General features: G+C 40.0%; 1 protein-coding gene across 1 annotated transcript; it reads right to left on the reverse strand.

The window, feature by feature from the left end:
• Positions 1 to 534: 534 nt before the first annotated feature.
• On the reverse strand, positions 535 to 14,609 carry LOC129830167 (transcription factor MafK-like). The gene is made up of 3 exons (XM_055892499.1): positions 14,405 to 14,609; positions 5,101 to 5,178; positions 535 to 5,010 (listed from the first exon to the last, which is right to left on the reverse strand). The coding sequence occupies exons 2-3, from the start codon at positions 5,143 to 5,145 to the stop codon at positions 4,573 to 4,575; spliced, it is 483 nt and encodes a 160-aa protein (XP_055748474.1). The 5' UTR covers positions 5,146 to 5,178; positions 14,405 to 14,609; the 3' UTR covers positions 535 to 4,572.
• Between the last annotated feature and the right edge of the window lie 3,075 nt (positions 14,610 to 17,684).

The following is a 17,684-nucleotide window of genomic DNA, read 5'->3' on the forward strand; positions in this document are numbered from 1 at the left end:
TTATGTCACTTTTTCTACTGTACCAATTTCTCTGTAGAAAATGTAACCAATCACAGCCCTCCTTTTACTTGTATCACTGCACATCCTGAAAATCACCAACAGAAGACGACCATTTTTTGTCCATTTACACATTCTCTCAGTTGGTAACGCTTACAACACTTACTGAAATTGAGCAAAACGTGTAGAATATTTGTAACCAGGATATGACAGCTATTTCTACATTGGCCACTTATATTATGGACATTTTCTGAAATGACAATGCAAAAATTAAAAAAAACGAAAATCCTATTTGTAGCACCTTTAAAGGAGACCTGGGTAAGGCCAAATTGTAATAAACATGCCAACATTGATTCATTATTTCTCTATTATGCTTTGATATAAATCAAATATTTGTCAACAATCCTTCCCACACAGGACCTTTCTATGGATTCAAATTTGTGAAAATCCCCCAAAATCATGGTCTTTTTTTGTCCTGGTTTCGTGAGGAATCACCCTATAGTGTTTGAAATCATTCAAGGAGTTAAACAGACCACATTTTAATGAGGAAAAAGCTTTATTTAAAAGTACAAAAACAGACACAGCAGACGTCTATTTACAGGAATAATTTACCTCCTTGTTTTCAATCGAAACAGAAACAAAAAGTATTTTATTTGTACAGGAGGGTATTTCATTAACGCAAAATGTAAATAAATGAATGTAAATAAAATAATTTAGATGTTGAAAATACAAATTATGGAAAATCAATCAAATAAATATTGAAGTTCAAATAAAATACAAACTACTAGCAGAGTAATGAAAGGTCACAAAGGGTACGGATTCTCTTCAAAGTGTTCCCTCATTATTATTTTATTTTCACTCACCAGTAGCTAGAAAGCGGTATAATAGAACTATCGTCATGCCTCATTAACTACCGCAAACTAGACAAATTAGCATCTAATCTAGTGTCGTTGTGGCTGTGCATTTAAACTTGAGATCCCATTCATTGTGAAAGTCCACATGATAACTTTTTTTATTGTTAACATACAATTGTGTGATACAAGATGGACGATGGTGAGTGAAAGTCTAACATCCATTGTATTACAGCTGTTATTCTTTCACCCACCACCACCTTGTTTACTCATTTGAATGTTGACGTATACAAAGTACTAATTTGGAGCAGCATACTTTATATGTCATGGAACTTTTTTAAACAAATTTATAAGTACATCTGCTGAACATAGGACATTTAACATGTATGTTCTATGTGCGTTTATGGTAAATAGCTCGTAGAACTGACAAGAGCAAATATAGGAAAGATGTGTAGGCCTACATAAAACATACCGTAGATATAAATCAGGTGAAGAATATACAATCATTTAACTGCGCCAGTCTAAAAGGCAACATATAGCAAAACGTATAAGATAAACATTTAAAAGTGCCCACCTGCTTTCTGAACCATCCATCCAATTTCCTTACCGTCGCATTATAATGACTCATATCAGAGAAGATGCAATCAGCCATGGCAGAAATACATCTTATCTACATTTCCCTCTAGTTGCTAGCAGTTTCATTACAGTGCCCTGTGCATATGAATTTGCCGTCGCCAATGTTCAATCAAACTCTAGGACCAAAGTTCTTTATTTCTAGATCGAGGGTACGGAGGGATAACACAGCCACCTGCTGTGCAGGAAGAGCATAACTACTAGTGATTCCATACTCCATCTTCAGCTGGCAGAGCTATGTGTAGATGTGTATGAACCTTTAGTGAGTTTCAATACAACTAGGGAGGAAAATGCAGCTTGGGGTACATAGAAATTCATCTACCTTGTTGGATGTTTATTTTGACACAAAAGTACATGTTTTGCACTCGAATATGAGTCATACAATAATATATAAACAGTATTATGGCTTTGTTTACAACAGAATTGAATGAAATTGAAAGCAATAACTAAATGGATAAAAGTCTTAAATTGAGATGCAATTGGATTGCATGTCTCAAACAATTTGGTCAATAATAATGTGCTTATTCACAGCATTTATAAAGACTACCAGCAGAGGTCAGTGTAAAGCTCAGAAAAGGGTGCTTAATAATTCAAGTGTTTTCGCTTCCTCAACTTTCATTTCATAACTAGCATTCTGCTGTATATTCTCCTCCAAATTGTAATACTTGTATCCGTTTCATAGCCGTCACAAAAGCATCATCAACTCAAACTTCAAAAGTCTTGGAGTTTAGCAATGTGATACAAATGTAACTTCCTTATAATAGCATGTGGGCATATGGCAATTAGCTACCAAAGTAAGTCTTTCCTATCAAAATATACCCAATCCACCTACTCTAAAACAGTCGTGACTGTAAACACAGACAGCCTAATTTGCAGACTAGCCGAGGGTAGCTTGCAGGTAATAATTATGAACTGACCTTAAAAGACACAAATACAACTATAAAGTCAGCAGAATAGATTCCTTATGATTTAATTGATGCTATAGATAATAATTGAACTATCCTGCTGAGATAGGCCAGTAAATAAGAATCATTTCACGTCAGAGGACGATTACAAGATCACACCACTCCCAGGTATTTAATATCCCTATAATAAAGCAAAAATTATAGAAAAATACACACATATAAAAACATGGAAATTAAGGTGTAATAACAAATATACCAAATGAAAAAACAACATGAGAATGATAAGAGCACAGCAATGGCCCTGCCTGAAATAGCAGAGAGCCATGCAGCAGCAAAGTCCCCTTTAGTGCTCTTTACAGCTAAGAAACAGGGGAAGAGGAAAAGTCATGTCCACTGGGGTAAGAGAAAACCTTGACAATGGCCAACTCTAGACTTCACTCGTGACTAACTTGGACAAGTGCTGAAATGCAAGAACTATAGATTCTAGATAATCATCTAGAACTGAAACTTATAACCTTCAAAAAGCATACTCAACCTGTGCTTGTTTATGGGTAACATTTGAAGCTAATGTGCCATTGGATTTGGTCATGACACCATTCCTAGAGGTTTTTTTCTTGAGTTTTATGCCAGGATTCCTCTTACCCAAGAGTCTGTGTCAAAAGCATTTATGTTCAATGTCTACTGTTTCAGAGTTACCAACACCGGCAGCAGCACTTTCAGACGACCCAACAGTAGGAATGATTTCTAAGAGGACAGAGTTCTCAATGTAAAGTGATAGGAGGCAGTTGAGAGCTTCAATTTTCCTTCTCTTGCATTGAAACTAAAATGCTCTAGCTTAAGTCTGTAATATACAGGAATTCATTGAATTGCATTTCATTTGTCAAGGCAGCTCCCATTATGACTACATCCAATATGGATTACCTACCATGAAATATGGCATAGCATGGAGAGGAAAGCTCAGAGGCAAAAGATCATAGGTAAGTGCTTGTCTTAATAACATAAAATAAACATGCCACCCTTGGCAAGAGTTATACACTGGCTGCAACTTTAGCAATTCTGGGATAGACCACAAACTATGATCAGCATCATACAATCTCCCATTACTAAAGTAATACCAGAATGGACTGCGGTATTTCCCCCAAAAATGCTTCAGGTGTCCTCTGATTTTAGATGTAAATTTGCAGCAATATGATTTTTAACATTTGCAAAGCAAGTGATTTTGGTACTTTTACACTGTGATCTAACAGTTTCATAGTAAGTGCCGATCAATGATCTGTAAATTTGTCTGACGTAGCCTAATTTGTATTTTACTTGTACCGTAGATTTAGTTCCTCACAGCTGTAAGGAGGATAACCCATGAGTATGTTTGTAATCTTTTATGTAGGCTATGTTATAATGCTATATACCTGCAAGTGTAATCTACAGTCTAAACCAGATAAAAGTTTTCCAATGTCAAAAGGGCCTGGTTCATCCAGCTAAACATGCTTGGTCAGTTATCAAATATATATTGTTTTTTAACGGTTTTCAAGCTGCCCTTGAAATTGGAATATAAAAGCTTAAAATATTGAACATACTGTATGAGAGACAAAAAATTGAATATTACTGAGAAATCATTCCTAGATCAGTTTAAGGCAAAGCTTCAATACCTCAATTTTCATTGAGACATTAGTATATGCTCTCGTATACAGAAGAAAGAAGGCTTTTAGGCTTAGATCGCCGTTTTTTTTTGTTATTTTAAATATTCATAATGTATTAATACGGTAATTATTACAATAATATATTACTTTATACTCTGTAAATGCAAGATACCACAGGCATCAGAGCTGTCTCAGACCAGTGCTGCCATCACGTGTTATAATATCAAGTATCCACTCACACTGTAGTATGAGCTAATCTATGCCATCAGTCAGAGAGGCCCAATGCCCTGCCGGTGCTGGGGAGGATGTAGCACAGTGCACAGACAATGTAGATTATGTACAGTATGTGAGAGAAAGAAAGTAGAGAATGAATGCAGCATCATGTTGTTATCATCACACAGAGCTAGTGGCCACCCCACCCCCTTCCCTCAGTCGAATTACTGAGCTTCCTCTCAGCATGGGTCGGGTGCCATTGGTTTCAGGCTGGATCGGGTCGGAACCAGTAAGGACCAGGCGGGACGGGGAGATGAGAGCCCAGTCCTGTCAGCACTAGGAGGGGGCTGAGAAGGAGGTTGGGCTGGAGTTGTGGTTGTTAGTAGACTTGATGATGGTGATAACACTGGTGGTGGCCACCTTGCCTGGTGACAGAGGCCCGCAGGTGACAGTCCGGGCGAAGCACTGCAGGGCCTCATACTTGGCGCGTAGGGCGTCCAGCTTCAGCCTCATGCTGGCGTTCTCCTGGGCTAACTTGTTTACCTCGTGCTGCAGCTCCTGCTTCTGCCTCTCCAGCTCCTCCTTCTGGGTGACCCGCTTGATGCGGCAGCTGGCGGCGTAGCCGCGGTTCTTCAGGGTCCTCCGCCGCTGCTTCAGCCGCACCACGTCCTCCTTGGTCAGCCCGCGCAGGTGTGTGTTGAGCTCGCGCACCGACATGGCCACCAGCTCGTCATCACTGAGGGCCGGGGCATTCTCACCCACCTCCTTCTTAACCTGCAAGAGAGACAGCCATTGATGAGAGTCTGGACCTTTCCTGAACTCATAATTCACATTAAAATATACAGTTTACGAATACAAAATTACCTTTAAAGTCTTGTTTGCTTTAAACTGAGTCGTCATACCCTGCATGCATAAACTGGCCAGAATCCCACAGACGTCACACTGCAAAACAAAGAAGGGAAAATTGTGATTTATTTGCATACATAATATAGTGTTTTCGTTGTGAAATTAAAGTGTCGGTTATGAGTGTAGCCAAGTTCAGATACAGCCATCCTAAGAAGCCACTCCCCTTTCCCAATAAATCTATTGAAGAGATCCCACAACAACATTCCTGAGTTAGTTACCTCATCTGTAACCAGCTCAGTAGATTCTCTAGTAACAGAGACTGCCAGCAGAGGTCAGCATCACACTGAAAGATGATAATGAATACACAGACTGTTGGGCAAACCTGTTTACTTGCTGCTGTAGGGAGGGCCCTCACAATGTAGTTCACTAGACCGTAGCAAGACCGCAAGAATAGAAACAGGTCAGCTATCACCACGCAGCTTTGTCTTAGCCCTCTGCTTAGAAATTGGGCATGGGCTATTTTGGTCAAAGTTGTTTTTAGAAAAAGGCCTATCTGAACACTACAGTGAAACGCATGCCTTTGAGACTGCCGCCATGGCCAAAAAGAGAGAGAGACTACTGTGTGCCTGACTGTGAATAAAAGCCCACATTCTCCCAAGGCTCCATTTCAGCACCCTGATTTGCTCCCTAGGCGACGGCTGCCATGGAAACACCCTGCAAATGGGTGTGAGAGTATAGTCACATGGTCATCCAAAGGGTAAACAAGTCTCATTCATAACCCTGTCATACACATGGTAGAGATTACAAGGGCAGGTCAGTTTGAAGAACTAAGTGAGGATCACCAATAGTTTAGGGAGTGTGTACAATAACAGTCTCATAAACTCTGAACATTGGCTCCTATTTTTAATTTCCCTCAGACCTAATGCATAGTCTCTTCCATTTAGATACAGTACTATTCAACCTAACATGGCCTACATTGACCCGTATGAGTCTCCTCTTTATAACACAGAACATATGCCTATGTCAACAGTAAAACTACCCAACAAACACAAGCTAACATTTATGGTCATACTGAACTTCACAGTCCTGTAGATATGTGGGAAATTCCTGAAGACCGTGTGACAGAGGAATAGTTTCCCTTACAGTCATGGGTGTATATTTGTAGTGAGACAATGCACTCTATTTCATTTAGGACTTGTGTGCGCTTGTCTGGCTCGTATTACACTTGGCTTTCCTGAGCTGCTACATGCCCTTATTTAACGCTGTTGGATATATTTAGCTCACTGTGCTGCTGACACAAAATTATGCCAGCTAAACAATTTAGGTGAACATGTGATAAGCGATACCTCATTAAGAGGCCAAATATTCCATCCGGCCCTTTGAGCTGCACTTTCTCGAACAAGATACAACAACCCAAAGGGTGAGGTTTTAATGACTATTCCTTTAGGGAAGTTCACCTCATGCCCCTGGAAATAAATATAGATCGCTGATCACAGCCGTTTCTGACAGCTGTTGCTGGGTTGACCTTGTGTTGAAGAGCTGAAGTGGTTGCACTGTATCTACAATATAAATACTGTTCTTGCATCGAACGTCTAAGTGGAAAGGGGCAGAATGCCAAGTGATTGGTCTGATGATAATGGAAGGTTCACTGGCTTTGGCACTGAAGCGGAACAGATCACTAATACGTCCTTAGTCATCCATCTGTTTTGCCTTTTGTAAAACCACACCGGAGGTACAGCCTATGCCTGGCCGCATGTTTCTGTAATGAAGGGATACATGAATGTGGAGTGTACACTCACACAATCCTAACTTGGAAAATGAACCAATAGATTCTTCTGTTTTGTGTGGATTTACGAACCACATGACAACATGTTCGGTGAACCATCACATCTGATTACTTGTTTTGTCCATCCCCTTTGAACCTCATTTGAAATTCACTTGGGTTTTCAACTTAACTATATGAAAAAGAGTAGAGAAAAGCATACAGCATTGCCTTATTTTGGCACATGTATGAAACGTTGAATCAAGCACTGCACCGCCAGCCAAAAATGTATGTAAGACAATGTTCCAGCAAGTTGGCTGAAAGAGCCTTTTGAACTGTTGCATCAAGGGGAGACCCTGGGTAATATTCCGTGCGACTCGAATATCATGAAATGGGATGGAAAAAGGCCTCCTTTTACAGCTCAGAGGCCACGTTGTTTCCTTCAAATTCCTTCTGCATGTGCTCCTCTCTGTTTTTGCAAATGGCACTAGGTCGAGCCCTTAAGGTCCCACTTTGCAGCTTTCCTTCTTCCAGAGAGGAAAGGAGCAGTAATGTTCCAAGGCCAAATCCCTGTTTTGATCATCTTTCAGGACGAGCAACAGGCACATTTTACAATTCAGTACCGCTATTGACTGTGCACATTTGACGGTCCTCCAGAAAACTATTTCTCTTTTCACCTTGTTTGAGTGCTTCTACTCATGTCGGAGAAGACCTCAAAGTAAAGCCATGGAATGTGGCTGAAGTGTGGATAACACAACCACATTCCTGACTGAGCACACACACACACAAAAGGAAAGAGACCCCAAGTTTCATTTGGGAGGATAAATGCATTCAGAATATGTCCTGTGTAATGCACCCATCTTTGGAGGTGGGGCTTTAGTCTATTCAGATGTAAAGACATCGCTGTAAAATCTTCCAAATGTCTGAAATTCAGATGTGTCTCATATTGAAGTCTAACAGCCAGAATGAATCAAGTGTTGACGACTAACAGGGATACAGAGTAGTACTATCCCTAACCAAATAACTTAGTTAGACAACACTGTTAAGTTTTCATGATGAGAGAGGGAGCATTTACACACAAGGTGGTGGCTAAACAGATGGAAAATATAAAATATTTGCTGGCCACAGGAAAGGTCGGATGATTTCAGCGCCATATTTCATCAGCTCACGTTGTCCAGATCATGAGGAAATTACTCATCGTATCAAAGCACACAAGTCCAACTGACAACATTACTGTAGGCGCCGGATGCAGCCTACTGCTAATAATCACTGTTCTCTGCCCAATTAAACTCAATGACTTACTCAAAGCTTGAGCCAAGAACTAGGGCTATAGCTTTGCTAAAATACTCTAGAAGGAGTTTTACTAAGGTGCATATTAAATCAGCACCACAGTATCAGCCCAGGCAGTAACCATTAATAATGGACGAATAACTGCCTATTTAAGCACTGATTGTGACCTGGCTAGAATAACAAACCAATAAACTGCAGGCCTGTTATGGTATTAGTCCAGAGACAATGTGTGAAATGTGACTCCATTTAGTTTTTGTCATTCAGACATCAGCTCAAATTCAAGTCTGTGTGCTTGGGTTATGACAGGTACTGCTCTGGGGCCCGACGTTTCGCCAAAATAAGGAGCACATCAAAGAGCTGAGTGCTCAGGTCCTAGTGATAGATGAAGTGTTGGCTTGTCTTAGCTGAAGGTTTTCCTTCTCTTTTCTATGAGTTTTGGAGTTTGGGTTGGGTGGAAAACAGATACGCTATGTTCCTCTGAGGAGAGAGAGCTTGATGGAGCTCCCCTCTGTTCAGAATGTCTCCTCTGTTTTCTCAGGGAGTTGGGGAAGAGAGAGCCTTCCTCCAGACTATGCTGTGGTGGTGCACTCTGCTCTGCACTCCAGCGCAGCACATTTGGAGGGATGTTATGTAAAGGAAATGGAGAGCATAGCCGAGCCATGAGTCATGCTGTTTACTGGTAAGAACTAGGACGAGCGGCAGGGAATCACACCCTCCCAAACTGACGTTTCCTGGAAAATCACGTTGTTCCGCAGGGCAGAAGGAAAAGTACAGGAAACGGCTGGCATAACCGGCGGAACTTTTTTGCGGAAAAGGGAGGAGAGGTAGATATTTGAGCGAAGTGACTTTCCAACTGGGGACATAGGGATTTAAAAGAATGTCAAGTATGCACACAACAAAGACAAACCTGTCCAGTTATTACCTAACTAAAGCCATTCCATAGTACACATTGAATAACAATGAAAACCAATGAGAAAAAAAAAATACTATAGTTTCCAACTTCAAATAACAAAGGAGTTCAGGAGTCATTAATTCAATCCCGGCTCTCCATTAAGTTGTTAATATTCTTATTTAGTCTGGGTACCCAAGTTCTCAGATGTAAAAGTGAGAAAGTTCAGGACATTTCTCCTTGTTTACTGTATACCACCGAATACCATAATTACAAAAACAAGGCACTTTACTCGAGACGATCCCTCCACACCCCAGACCACAGTGTGGCGAGAGCATTGGTCTGAGATCCAGGAAATCATCCAGAAAAGCAGGAATGGGCTGGGTGCAGATCCTGGTGGTTGGTACAACACAGGCACCTAAGGGGCACTTGTGGAGAGATGCCAATGTATATCTCTCCATGCTTCAGTGTCAACCTGTTAATGGGACTGTTAAACTGTACATGAAATACAGTACTGTAAATATTTTGGTTGTCTGTCATGTCTATGTAATTCTTATGACACGGTCTTTGTCTCTAGAAATAAATTATCAGAACACATAGTAAGGAAATGAAGTTAAACGTTTCACAGTTCAAAGGAACTTTACACAAAAATATCTGACTTTGGTTTCCTTTTGAGTCATACCTTTTCACTAACCACAGTCATTTCACAACACACTGCAAAACCCACAATGAGTACTGCGGGTTCTCTTCCACCCCCTGAACACTCAATACTATGAAAACTGTGAGCATCATTAACCATTACAAGTATGTATACACCATATTGTCATGCTGAAATATTGGGTAGGGAAGTGAGAGAGCAGAAGATGATAGGCCCTCTCTTTCCTCCTCCAGACATCACATTGGAAACCAAGCCACATATTAACCTCATAACAGAGCATGGATATGATGCACTTGGTGTGGGAGGTCGTCACCACCACATATAGAGTTGAAGTCAGACGTTTACATACTGAGTTTAAATGTCCCAGAGGCTAAGGTGCATCCCAGTTCCTGACATCTAATCCTAGTAAAAGATTCCCTGTCTTAGGTAAGTTAGAATCACCACTTTATTTTAAAGAATGTGAAATGTCAGAATAATAGTAGAGAGAATTATTCATTTCAGCTTTTATTTCTTTCATCACATTTCCAGTGGGTCAGAAGTTTACATACACTCAATTAGTATTTGGTAGCATTGCCTTTAAATTGTTTAACTTAGGTCAAACGTCTCGGGTAGCCTCCCACAAGCTTCCCACAATAAGTTGGGTGAATTTTGGCCCATTCCTCCTGACAGAGATGGTGCAACTGAGTCAGGTTTGTAGGCCTCCTTGCTCGCACACGCTTTTTCAGTTCTGCCCACAAATTTTCTATGGGATTGAAGTCAGGGCTTTGTGATGGCCACTCCAATACCTTGACTTTGTTGTCCTTAAGCCATTTTGCCACAACTTTGGAAGTATGCTTGGGGTCATTGTCCATTTGGAAGACCCATTTGCGACCAAGCTTTAACTTCCTGACTGATGTCTTGAGATGTTGCTTCAATAAATCCACGTAATTTTCCTCCCTCATGATGCCAACTATTTTATGAAGTGCACCAGTCCCCCCTTCAGCAAAGCACACCCACAACATGATGTTGCCACCCCTGTGCTTCACGATTGGGATGGTTTTCTTCGGCTTGCAAGCCTCCCCTTTTTCCTCCAAACATAACGATGGTCATTATGGCCAAACAGTTCTATTTCAGACCAGAGGACATTTCTCCAAAAAGTACAATCTTTGTCCCCATGTGCAGTTGCAAACTGTAGTCTGGCTTTTTTATGGCAGTTTTGGAGCAGTGGCTTCTTCCTTGCTAAGCAGCCTTTCAGGTTATGTCAAAGGACTTGTTTTACTGTGGATATAGATACTTTTGTACACGTTTCCTGCAGCATCTTCACAAGGTCCTTTGCTGTTGTTCTGGGATTGATTTGCACTTGTCGCACCAAAGTATGTTCATCTCTAGGAGACAGAATGTGTCTTCTTCCTGAGCGGTATGGCGGCTGCATGGTCCCATGGTGTTTATACTTGCGTACTATTGTTTGTACAGATGAACGTGGTACTTTCAGGCATTTGGAAATTGCTCCCAAGGATGAACCAGACTTGTGGAGGTCTTCAATTCTTTTTCTGAGGTCTTGGCTGATTTCTTTTGATGTTCCCATGATGTCAAGCAAAGAGGGTCTGAGTTTGAAGGTAGGCCTTGAAATACATCCACAGGTACACCTCTAATTGACTCAAATGATGTCAATTAGCCTAACAGAAGCGTCTAAAGGCATGGCATCCTTTTCTGGAATTTTCTAAGCTGTTTAAAAGCACAGTCAACTTAGTGTATGTGAACTTCTGACCCACTGGAATTGTGATACAGTGAATTATAAGTGAATAATCTGTTTGTAAACAATTGTTGGAAAAATTACTTGTGTCATGCACAAAGTAGATGTCCTAACTGACTTGCCAAAACTATAGTTTGTTAACAAGAAATTTGTGGAGTGGTTAAAAACCGAGTTGTAATGACTCCAACCTCAGTGTATGTAAATTTCCGACTTCAACTGTACCTCATCAACAGTGACTCAGGGCATAGGCAGCCTCTTAGACGAGATTTCAAGGCCCTCATACAATGTGGAAAGTTTTGGATGAGAAAGGACTACTCTCATATTTTCCACATAAATCACAATGACAGTAAAGGTCAAATGTCCAAGAATATGATCCCAGTCTGGAGACATGCAATCAGCACCAAAATATGAAATTGATAAGGATATCTTCTCTTTGTTTATTCTATAAAGCTGAGCAATGGGACGAGGCAGAGAAGAAAAAAAAATCAGCATAGCAACAAGCGTTTTTTGTGTGCGTGTCATCTAAAAATTATTGCTTTGACAGCAGGCCCGTAGATTCAATTTCATATTGGCCTGTGACACTGCGGCTTCCAAAAGAGATTCTGCTGAACCAGGGCCAACTATGGCACTCTCTCCTCTCTCTACTGTCAAACCAGGGTATAGGATAAAGACTGAAATCACTGATACAGCACTAACAATTTGTCTTTGGGAATGTCTAGAGTAGTATTCAATCGGACACAGCACCACACTAGACAGATAAAGTGCCTTCAGAAAGTATTCATATCCCTTGACTTATTCCACATATGTCGTCTTACAGCCTGAATTCAAAATGGATTCGATTTTTTCCCCCCTCACCCATTTACGCACAATAGCCCCTAGTGGCAACATGATACGGAAAAGTTCAAGAACTTTGAAAGTTTCTCCAAGTGCAGTCGCAAAACCATCAAGCACCATGATGAAACTGGTTCTCATGAGGACCACCACAGTAAAGGAAGACCCAGAGTTACCTCTGCGGTAGAGGATAAATTAACTTGAGTTATCAGCCTCAGAAATCGGCAATTAACTGCACCTCAGATTGCAGCCCCCCAAAAAATGCTTCACAGAGTTCAAGTGACAGACATCGCAAGATCAACTGTTCAGAGGAGACTGTGTGAATCAGGCTATCATGGTCGAATTGCTGCAAAGAAACCACTAAAAGGACACCAAAAAGAAGAAGGGACTTGCTTGGGCCAAGAAACACGAGCAATGGACATTAGACCAGTGGAAATCTGTCCCTTGGTCTGATGAGTCCAAATTTGAGATTTTTTGTTCTGACCGCCGTGTCTTTGTGAGGCGCACAGTAGGTGAACGGATGATCTCCTCGTGTGTGGTTCCCACCATGAAGAATGGAGGAGATGGTGTGATGGTGCTTTGCTGGTGACAATGTCAGTGATTTATTTAGAATTCAAGGTGTAGGCTGATTGATGGTGGTGCTCATGCTTCCCATCACTCTGAAGTTATAACTGTGTAAATCTCTCTAGGACAAGGTGACTTATCAATATATTTGCCTATATTTACCCCCCCCCCCCCCCTCCCCCCAAAAATGCCCCCGTGCACAAAGCGAGGGCCATTCAGAAATGGTTTGTCAAGATTGGTGTGGAAGAACTTCACTCACTTGCACAGAGCCCTGACCTCAACCCCATTGAACACCTTTGGGATGAATTGTAACGCTGACTGCAAGCCAGGCCTAATCGCCCAACCTCACTAATGCTCTTGTAGCTGAATGGAAGCAAGCCTTCGCAGAAGAGTGGAGACGGTTATAGCAGCAAAAGGAGGACCAACTTCATATTAATGCCCATGATTTTGGAATGAGATGTTCGACGAGCAGATGTCCACATACTTTTGTAGTGTATTTAGGCATGCCATAACAAGACATTTCAGCTTTATTTTTACTTAACTTGTAAACATAAAAAAAACATAATTCAAATGTACCCCTTTTACCAAAGAGCACCATCTGTCTTTGCTATTCTGTCTACCAAAATATACTATTGCGTACCTTAGCAGCGCAAACATAATTCCACTTTGACATTATGGGGCATTGTGTGTAGTTGGCCTGTGAAATCTCAATGTAATTCATTTTAAATTCAGGCTTTAACAACAAAATGTGGTCAAGGGTGTGAATACTTTCTGAAGGCACTGTATATTGCAGATTCTATATAATAAACTGAACATAAACCTAACTTCTACAGTATATACTACATTTAAGGAGAATAAAAACTGCCATACTTGCTGAAAATTACAGTAGCCCACACACTTAAGGGCCTTGATATAGGAAAACAAGCAAATCGTAGAATTTATCATGTGTGAAGCAGAGGCAACGTTTTAGAACTCGTTTCCATTACTGTAGTCTCCATTACTGTTGTCCCCTTTACTATCCTCCTGGTGGTCTATCCCCACACCATGCCCTTTGACTCAGATTTCTAAAACCCAGACCACGTGTTGTTTCCTTACGTCGTAAATATAAAGTAGGCTACCGTATGCTATGTGGACAACGATATAGATACAGTAATTAATCGAAGATCTCTGAAAATACTACACTTATTCAAGTTATTAAGAGGCAAAAGTAAAACATATTACCCTTCAAAATATTACGATTGGTAAATAGATGGAATAAAAAATAAATAGAAACAATTCGGAAAAACACGATTTGTTAAATTGGTACATTTTAACAACTTCAAGAGTGAAATAAATTAATTCCAGGCGTTACACTACTCCAACACGTGTCCATATTGCAGAAAAATAATTGCAAATAACCATAAACCTTTGTAAACCGTTTCAAATTGTTAAGATAGGCCTAAAAAATGACCAAGTACGTTGATAACATGTAAATTAAATGTTTGGTTAAGCCTGATCTTACTTGTTGATACATGCGTAAAATCGAATCTGTCACCGTGATAGCATCAGCAATTTTAGAGAGGAATGTCAAAACATCTCCCAGAAAAGCGCTCGTACCTTATGAACGCGGATATTCTCCGTCTGCAAAGCGTAAAGCTTGTGAAGTTGCCGTCCTATATGGGTGGAAGTTACTTGTCGCAATTCTGAAAGGCGTCCAGCAGTCGAACCGAAATGTATCCCCGTACTAAATTAACTACAAAACAACAACAATGTATCAACATTCCACTCTGTGCTTCCGCAAGTATTCACGTCACCAATTCCTCGTGACCGCCCCCTCCATTCATGAAAATAACTTTCTGCTGACGTAAACGAGGCGGGAAACTAGGGGAAGCCAGAAATAGACGGTAGATGCAGTTTGCGAATACTTTTGGGAAAATTGGCGAGATAATGTGTAGATGAAATCATTATTATACTAATTATGGCTATCCAACTATAAATAGGCTGTTAATACTTCACAGACAATGTCAGCACATGTTTTAGCTTTTTATAGGCCGATTCAATAATTCCATGATTGCACAATGTTTGTTCTCCTGGTGACAAAATCAGTATGAGAGAATCCCTATCCCACATACATTCCCATAATTTTACATTACAGAATTATCTTTCTTTCTTTTTTTGGTAATCTGACCCTAAATTACTGCCTCACTGGTTAATAGAAGAAACAGCGCCATCTGTCTGTACCCTTGTCCTGTCCTTCCAACATTTATTTTGAGTTTTGGATTTATTACAGGTGGCATAATGTTGAAGGCTCTGAGGCCAACTATAAGCTTGCTTATTCCGCCTTCTTACTAACCACTTACGTTAATGCCCCAAGACCATTCTCATGCAAGACAATATATAGTATGAGAATACTATAATAGTATGAGAATATATAATAGTATGAGAATATATAGACAATATATAGTCTGAGAAGGGTGACAGACATTCTCTTAGGTGAAATGCTTTAGAAAAAAAACATGACACATCTCCAAAAATAAACTAGTAGTATCCCCCAAACTAAGGACTCCCACAACGTGCTTCTCAGTTGTTCTTGTTGTAAGCCTACAAGAACAAGTACGGTCATACGCTGCATCATTTTTTTAAACAGACAAATCAAATATTCTTCTAAAAATGATTTACAAATTTTAATACTACATGTTTAAAATGTGTATGTATCTGATACACATTAACAGCCTAACTCTAGGGCTCATCTCATTGAACATCCTCAAACTGAGCACAGAGTTGATAAGCAGTGCTGACATGCCTTAAAGGCTGTGTTCTAATTGGCTTCAACAGTATTCACTTGCTTCAGGTTGCCACATATATTTAGAGGCATTTCAATTCCAATTTTACACAGGCATTCCAATTCTGGTCTTTTGCCCAATTATGGGCAAAAGATCCGATCTGAATAGTCAAAAGACCAGTTAGTGGCAAAAGATCAGAATTGGGCTGCCTGTGTAAACGCAACCATAGACTGCGCTGCAGAGGTTTGAGAATGGAAAAGGTCAAATTTAAATGGAAGGGTTGTAAATTACTGAATGATATTCATATAATAATCAACTTGCTCCTTACAATATGCATTCATACATTGGTTCAAATCAGGATGTCTTTAGTGAGGACCTCTCCATTACCCTGTAAACAATAAGAAAAAAGATTCCCACTAATTTCCTAGCAAAGGAACTGACTAACTCTGATGGAGTTCACCCACTGTAGCTGGGCCTAGAGCCAGGAGGTTGGTGTATGGTTGTATTTCTGTGGAAGACCATTGCCAGGGGTGATTGAACACATGAGCGTTTTCCTCAGGAGAGGCATATGGACTAAATTGTACATTGATGTGCTGGGATCTCTCATGCAGAGTACATTTAAAGTTGAAAGCAAATGCAGCTTTTGAGATGAGTAATTACTCAAGTTTGTGTTATGGGTGGTTCTCATTCTAAAGCAATGCCCAAACCTGCTTTATTAGAGCACATCTTGTCAACAGAATTAACATCAGGTTATGTTCGCAATAGTTTATATGCATCTGTAATCTCTCCCTGAGCATTCTTGTAATTAAAAATGTAATTGAATGTGCACTGTGGCATGGGATTGTTTGGCTTGGTGTATAGTTGGGCTATCTGCAATTCATTATTTTATTGATCATGTGGCGATTTATTATAAAAATGTGTCCCCCAGATGTTCCACTCCAGCAGTGTCGAAGCCTTTACCTGAGGCAGGACTTGTCTGTTCATGTCTTTGTTTTGACTAAATCAATATTACACAGTAGTGTACTGGGATATGAAACAATAAAGATCAGAGGAGGTGTTAGCTTTTATGCCCACGATATCCCACCGATGATGTAGGATGCTGAGCTCGGATAAAATTATCTGGAACAAAGAGCCCCCCTACTGTTTACAGAAGGTTGGAAAATGAACCTCCAGTACTCCAACAGACTGTTGATGATTAACATATAAATGATGACTTCACTAACTTCTTAAGTTTAGTTATTAGCAGGGTTTGGGTGTAACTGTTTACTTGTAAACTGATTACAAAAAAAATAACTAATCAGTTACGTTACCAGCATTTTTTTATTTGAAAAACTAGATGATTACTTCTATAATTACTTTTAAATTCAGAAAGGATGTTTTCTCAATGAAGTTCAATTCCTTTTTGTCATCTTCTAATGCCTCTTAAGGAGAAAGTAATCCAAACATAACTGTAATCCTGTAATCCAGTAATCCAAACATAACTGAAAGATTTGGTGACTGAGTTTGGGTAATACAAAAGTTAAGTTACTGATTACAATTTTGGACAGATAACATGTAACTAACATATTACATTATACATATTACATAGAAAGTAGCCTACTCAACCCTGGGTACTAAGTAAAACAAATTGAAAGGTTTGCAATTGTCATAGCAATATGACTACAACATTGACTTTAGCTTCCTGAGGTGCATACAAAATGGGAGATTCTGTTTTGGGTGGATTTCTCCTTAAAAACATTGACTCATAGTTGCCCATGAGTTGTTTCTGAAGAAACAGACTACTCACAAACTGTTTTTTCAGGTTTGTGGACTTCCCATGTGACACAGGATTTATATTTGGAACATGACTAAGCATTCCACTGATTTATCCAAAATATGTTTAATATTAAAAACACTTTATGTAACACACTGTCAGGTTACAGGGCTATGGAAACATGTGGTGAAGCAGTTTCAGTTTGTGTTAGTAGTCTGCTATGAAAGACTGGTATTCAGCAATAATGTCTCTGAATAAGATGTAGGCTAGTTTGTTGCTCTATTAGAGAAAGTGTCAACCATGTCTGATGTAATAGCATGGAGAATACTGTAACAGTGTCGAATGTAGGATAAATGGCTCC

The sequence above is a fragment of the Salvelinus fontinalis genome, chromosome 2 (assembly GCF_029448725.1).
Source record: "Salvelinus fontinalis isolate EN_2023a chromosome 2, ASM2944872v1, whole genome shotgun sequence".
In the NCBI taxonomy this organism is placed as follows: Eukaryota; Metazoa; Chordata; class Actinopteri; order Salmoniformes; family Salmonidae; genus Salvelinus; species Salvelinus fontinalis.